The following is a 6,905-nucleotide window of genomic DNA, read 5'->3' on the forward strand; positions in this document are numbered from 1 at the left end:
CTACCTACTACCTAGTGGCTAAATGACAGGTTTTGATTTGTTTAGGGGCAGCAAGGATTACTATATAAACCCGTTCCCTCCTTGGATTTTGCAGTACTGATCTGAGAAATAAATCAATGAGAAGGAAACAACACTTCACCCCTTCTATCGTTCTTCTACTCATAACAGTCTCTTATCTTTCATTTATTACATTTTAGTCCTTATTATTATTTAATATTTCCTGAATTAGTTTACAACAAATATAATGCCTTTTCCCAATAAATAATTTATTGCAATCTGATAATTTCTTTTTGACAAAATGCTTTTGCCTGATTTTTCTGTTCATGCATGACTTACCCAACCAGTGACATACCGCACAAGGCCTTCACACCTACCAGACACCATAATGCCTGCTAATTCCTAAAAAAACACTTTTGAAAAAAGGGTAATTACCCATGCAAGAACCTCTTAAAAATATCTAATTACCAAGGTTTAATCATGTAATCAGTAATCACTAAAGAACATCAGAGTTCAGCTGTCAGTCAATGAATTGCAATTTGACTCTTAAGCTCAACTATAATTCTTTTCTTGGTTCCAATACTGGGAATACAACATTCAATCAAAACAAAAGCGCACTGGCGTATTACTGAAATTCATGATAATTAACTGAAAACTTCTGAAGCCATTGTCCATGTCAACCCAGCAGCAGCAGGTTAAGCCAATTAGCTTAGCACCAAATTTTGCAAGAAAAGATTGCCATTGTATTTAATATCAAAATTAAACATCCAAAACATTAACTTAAAGAAAGAAAATTGCGAGTAAACAAAATCCCTCTCCACAAAACATAGAACATAATCGTTAACTTCAAAAATAGTATGGAAAAAACAAACTAGAGTTTTCACCTACAACAACCATTAAAAACATTAATTCTTAACAAATATCTTCCAAGCAGACAGTAAGACAGGGAGGGAAGATTACTTCTGAATCACTAAGAACTAAATAGTGCCAGAAAGGAAGTCGGAAACATTTAAGAGTCAGCGATAGTAACTTCCACCTCAACACCAGGTTCAATTGTAATGGAAGTGATCTGCTTCACCACATCGGGGGAGCTGAAGAGGTCAATAACTCTCTTGTGAACACGAAGCTCAAATCTATCCCAAGTGTTGGTTCCTGAAAACAATATGGCCATAACGAATTATCTTTTGATAAAAAGCATGAAAGCCATTCTAAAAATCCAAAGTGCATGCTATGCCAACTGCACATTACCATACACCCGTATTGCCTTAAGTATAGAAACAAGGACCCTCACACCCCTGGAGGACCCAGGCACTATTTTACCCACAACTTATAGTAGCTCATTTATACCTTAATTGTCAGAAGAAAGAATCAAATTGTGTAACTAAAACTAAGCATACAAATGCTTGGAAAGACTGAATGGGTCTCCAAATAAAAAATTGATTCACCACTCTGTTTCCTAAAGTTACTCAGTTAAAAGGAGTCATGGAACATGTGACAAATTCTTTCAGGTTCACATTTTTCTTCAATTAAGAAAACCTTACCGAATGTCATACATATGAAAATGAGGCTTAACAGAAGGTCTCGTCAAGGAAAATATCCATTTATACATATTTTAAAGAACTTTCAACACTGGAACAGAATTAACAAAAGAAATCCAAGCAACTAATTTAAAATGCAAATATGTTTAAATAGTCTTGAGATCAATACCTTCACCACAAGGAGACTTCCTAGTGGTAATGTGAAGAACCTTGGTTGGCATTCTCACAGGTCCCTTAACCCTCAATCTCTTATCCTTGGCACCACGAACTAAATCCGCACAGACTAATATAACCACAAAAAAGCGCCGTAAGAATAGCTTAAAAAAATTCCTACCATACCATACTTAAGTTGCCATTCTACTGCAAATTCAGATATAAACAAAATCATAGAGCATGAATAAGCTCCAAACCATAACCATTACAACAAGGCTATGATCTGATAACAAAGCATCATTATGCGAAATAAAATAATAATCATATGGGTGTGATTGGATTGCAAAACACAGACGAAAAAATTACCTTTCTCGAGATTTTTCACATTCTTCGAGGAAAGAGTGATTCTTATCTTGTGAATCTGCTCTTGGGGCTCCTCCAAACCCGGCTTGGTTGGTTTGATTCCGTAGGCCGCCATTGTTTGTAGACTATTCTAGGGCTTACTGAGAATATAATAGCCAAAATTCATTCAAAATATGCAACTAACAAGTGCTCTTCAATCACATAAACTAAATAATTTAATTTTCAGATTAACAGAAAAATGAATCAGTCTTCGAGTGTTGAAACACGAATGAAACGGGAAAAACAGTACATAAAACAAGGCACATAAACAAAACAAAGTCGTCATGATTCTGTCAAAGATAGAGGGAGAGGGAGAGGGAGAGAGATACCTAGATTGTGAGAGAGAAGGGAGCTGCTGCAGCTTCTGCTTTGTGAAACAATGGCCAGTTCCAATAAAATGTTGCGAGGGTTATATATGTGTAGTGTTATTACTAGGGTTAGGGTTTTTGTTTCGATCTCAATCTCTTCGGCTGGGTAATGGGCCTTCAAGTTGCTTTGTCAGAGTTTAAGCCTGGCCCAAGTTCTAAACCTTGCTTGTTTTTCCATGGAAAATTCCAACCCCACTAATTAGATCAGCTACCATTTTCAAAATCAAACAAGGGTAAATTTGTAATAATTAAAAAATAAATAAAATAAAATTTCATTAGACATCGATATTGAAAAATCAAGGTTCAGTCACTAATAAAAGCTTCAAGAAATTGATCCAAAGAACAATATTAAAACTATCATTTATCATAAAGTTCTTCTCACAAGTTAAATTTTTCATCAAGCGATCAAAAAATATCATTACAGATCCAATTTATCATAAAGTTCTCTTTTTCAGAAGTTAAATTTTTCATATTATAAATTTCATCAACCTACGTACACCTCTTCTCTTAACTTTGGTAGTAAATGAATTTGTTGATTAACCTCTTCCTTTATAGTCGGATAATAAACTCTTTAACCAATAAGGTTAGTTATACTCAGAGGGTAGTACATAACTACATACCACATTTGTGCGATTATCTTAATTCATTAGATTTTTAGGGTATTTCATAGCCCTTAAGATTAGATAGGTTCTAATATGGGCCTAATATGGGCCTGGATATCTCAAATACCTAAAAAAATAAAAATTTGTCGATTAGATTATTTAGAGCAGTGTTGGAATTATTGTTGTATTATTGAAATATATATTCTTACATGTATTACAATTGGGTTGTTATGGTTGGACTCCGTTGAAAATTCCACCACTAGTTAATATTGTGAATAATATTTCATCATTCAAGAGAGTGAGAATGAATTAGTTAATGATATGGAAATTTTGTAGAATATCTTTAACCAGCTATTGTTGAAGTTGAACCTCATTCTGCAGCATCGCCTAGAGGTTTGAAGGGTGGTGTTATGACTTATGATCTAAGAGGGTATTTGTCTTAACTTAAAAACTGGTTAAACTAGCTTATAAGCTCTAAAATTAAGCTGATATATTTGTTTATAATTTTTCTGGATTTATAAGTTAAACTTATAAGCTAAAAAAATAAGTTGGGGAAGAGATATTTTTTATTTTTTTATTTTTTGTAGCTTATAAACACTCTGCTTGTAAACTAGTTTAACCAAGTATATTACCACATTATCGTTATTTAATTTTAAAATTTCATCGTACAATTTATTAATTGATAAAAAATATAGTATCATTTTAATAATAAGATGTACTTATAGACTGCATTTTACCAAATGCGTCAATTACTTATCAGTCACTTATAAGTACTTTAACCAAACACATAACTGCTTAAAATTTCAAATGCTTATAAACACTAACTACTTATAAGCTAATTTTCATAAGCTCAGCCAAAACAGGGTCTAAGCTTCAAAACTTAATCTGGGAAATGAATTTAAGCTTATAATTTATTTTTATATATCTTATTTAACAGAAGATTTAGACAAACACATTTTTTTAATATATTAATATTTTTTTAGTGGCCTTAATAACAAACAAGCACCATGAGCTCAATAAGTTAAAGTTCAGAGCTCAAAAAATTTGTTGAATTCATTCGGAAACGGCATATCAAGATTATTATGACTAGTTTAAAAGAAACATATTTCCCTGAAAACGAATATCTGAAAACATAGAAGCAACAATAGTAGCTTTCAAATGGCTACAATACAATCATTCAATGAACCACATTTAGCCATGGAATATGGTAGGAAATCTTCCAACTGCTACTGCCAAAACTACACTAGAATGACATGCAGCTGTGGTAGTACATCCACTGTGATTTGCAAGAAAACTGTAATGAAAAAAGAAGAGGGAAGAGAGCTGGGAAAGAGGATACAACATCCAAAGTGTCCAGAGATTGTAGTAATAACATCACACCCAAAATGTCTCCAGAGCAGGCTAATTGTTCACACAAATCCAATAACAATCACACATGAAAAACAAAACAAATCAAGCATTCCTTCATTTGAAATAAAATTTGTTGAAAGATGAGCACACCAGAGCATGCAGGAGTATACACAGACTGTGTGCATGTTAGCTACACGTATTTTACTATACTCGGCTCCTTACATTTCTATGCTCACAATTAAAAGTTTCCTCAAAGGAGACTACCTTTTTTACCATCAATTCCGGGTTTTGTCCAGCCTATATGAAAAATACAAAGTAGCCCAATAGAAGAGCCAAATGATCCTCTCCTTTGGTGTAAGTCTACCGTTAATGCAACAATTAAATTAAAATCATTAATCAGCTGGCCAAAAACTAAAAGAAAACTTCAATTTTCATATTATTATTGTACAACAAAAATACACAAAACACAATTAAGCTTACATCCTTCACAGCAACATGTAGAAGACAATAATTTCACAGGAAAACCCAAAACAGGTGCATGCTATTATTGAGACTCCAAACGATGATTATATAAGTTTTCAGATGATCAAATGTCCCAAATTACAGATCATGACTGTAATGACTAAACTACACATCATAGAAAAAAAAAACAATGTGGAATATGAGAGAGATGCTTCTGGTTTCTCTATCTAATTCATATAAGCCCAGCAAAGAATGCACATCAACCATGAAACCTTCACTATCGTGGTTCAAGTATCAGGAATCAAATCAAATAAAGATTCATAAAATCCTACCACAGATCCACAAAAGAACTCATTTACACAGCACTCTTCTTGCCTGATGGTGAATAGTAGTCTAGATACCATCTCACAAACTTCTTCAACCCAGCCTGCAAATCTGTTTTAGGCTTATACCCAAGCTCCCTCTGTGCCAAACTAACATTAGCATGAGTAAACAACACATCCCCATTTGCCGGCATTGGTAACACAATCTTCTTCGCCTTCACCTTCAACAACCTCTCCAACGTGCTAACAAGCTTACCAACAGGCTCCGGTGTCGTATTCCCAAGATTAAACACTCTCAATTGCGCCGGTCCCCTCTTCTTCCCACCACTCCCTGTGCTCTTCTTTGCAGTATCCAGTGCCGCCAAGCAACCCTTCACAATATCATCAATGTAGGTAAAATCCCTAGCCACAGTACTATGATCAGGACCTTCAAATATCACCACATTCTTTCTTTTCAAAATATTCCTTGTGAAAAAGAAATAAGCCATATCCGGCCTACCCCACGGACCATACACAGTGAAAAACCTCAACCCTGTAATTGACAAACCATAAATGTGATTATAAGTATGTGCAATTTCTTCACCTGCCTTCTTAGTAGCAGCATATAAACTCGAAGGCTGATCCGTCCTGTCTTTCTCCGAAAAGGGAATTTTAGTATTTAGTCCATAAACTGAACTGGAAGAAGCCCATATAATAGCAGGCTGTGGATTTGCAAATTTACAAACTTCAAGCACATTAACAAACCCAGCAATGTTACTGTTAACATAAGAACTTGGATTCTTCATTGCATAACGAACACCGGCCTGAGCCGCTAAGTGCATTACGTGGCTAAATTTAACTAACCCAAAAAGCTTTTTCAACAACAAAGAATCATTAATATCACCTTCAACAACAAACACACCTGCGCGTTCAAGAAGCGAAGCGCGTCCACGTTTCAGTGACGTGTCATAGTAATCATTAAAATTGTCGAGTCCAACGACGCCGTCACCGCGTCTGCGCAATGCGGCAGACACGTGGGTGCCGATGAAGCCAGCGGCGCCAGTGACGAGCACCACACGACCGCCGGCGCGGGAGCGGGGGCGAGCGGAGTGGAGCACGCGGTACTCCCAGTCGGCGCCGCCCCAGAGACGGCGGCGAGAGGAGTCGGAAGAAGAGGGAGGGTGGTAGAAGAAGAAGTAAATGAGGGAAAGAAAGAGCAAAGACCAAAAGAGGAGTTTGGTGATGGAAAAATGGTAACGAAAGCGGTGAATGTAAAGGGGTTTGTCCATTTTCTGGAGAAAGTGATAGAAAAATGTAAAATTTCAGTGAATCATTATTTGGTTTTTAGGGTTTTCGATTACAATGTGAATGAAAATCTGTTATAAATTTAGAAACATTTGGTTGTTGGTGTTGTTTATCAAAGTGAAGGAAGTTGGACTGTTAAAGAGTTGGGTTTTCTGTTTGTGAAAGAGAGAGAGATATGATCATGAAATTAATCAAGTCTAATTGTAGTTTAAATCCTAACAGATGTCCTGCCACGTGTCCTCTCGTCACTCTCAAATCAAAAGATTCAATCACAGTTTAAGATGAGATAAAATTTGATTGGGTAATTAAGTGTATTTAGTTTGGTCTTGATAACAGAGAAGTTAATCCTATAGATTAAAAAATAAATAGATAAATAAATTTGAAGAATTTTTTTTTTTAAATCTAGCGGACTGAGAGAAATTAGGA

General features: G+C 35.3%; 2 protein-coding genes across 2 annotated transcripts; both read right to left on the reverse strand.

Annotated features, from left to right (window-relative positions):
* Positions 1 to 791: 791 nt before the first annotated feature.
* On the reverse strand, positions 792 to 2,543 carry LOC116112228 (40S ribosomal protein S20-2). The gene is made up of 4 exons (XM_031398390.1): positions 2,420 to 2,543; positions 2,055 to 2,191; positions 1,705 to 1,818; positions 792 to 1,149 (listed from the first exon to the last, which is right to left on the reverse strand). Exons 2-4 carry the CDS (start codon positions 2,164 to 2,166, stop codon positions 1,007 to 1,009), a joined length of 369 nt encoding a protein of 122 aa, XP_031254250.1. The 5' UTR covers positions 2,167 to 2,191; positions 2,420 to 2,543; the 3' UTR covers positions 792 to 1,006.
* A 2,584-nt stretch (positions 2,544 to 5,127) lies between these two features.
* On the reverse strand, positions 5,128 to 6,574 carry LOC116112229 (UDP-glucuronate 4-epimerase 2-like). The gene has a single exon (XM_031398391.1). The coding sequence runs from the start codon at positions 6,461 to 6,463 to the stop codon at positions 5,228 to 5,230; it is 1,236 nt and encodes a 411-aa protein (XP_031254251.1). The 5' UTR covers positions 6,464 to 6,574; the 3' UTR covers positions 5,128 to 5,227.
* Between the last annotated feature and the right edge of the window lie 331 nt (positions 6,575 to 6,905).

Source organism: Pistacia vera, unplaced genomic scaffold, assembly GCF_008641045.1.
Source record: "Pistacia vera cultivar Batoury unplaced genomic scaffold, PisVer_v2 Contig657, whole genome shotgun sequence".
Lineage (NCBI taxonomy): Eukaryota > Viridiplantae > Streptophyta > Magnoliopsida > Sapindales > Anacardiaceae > Pistacia > Pistacia vera.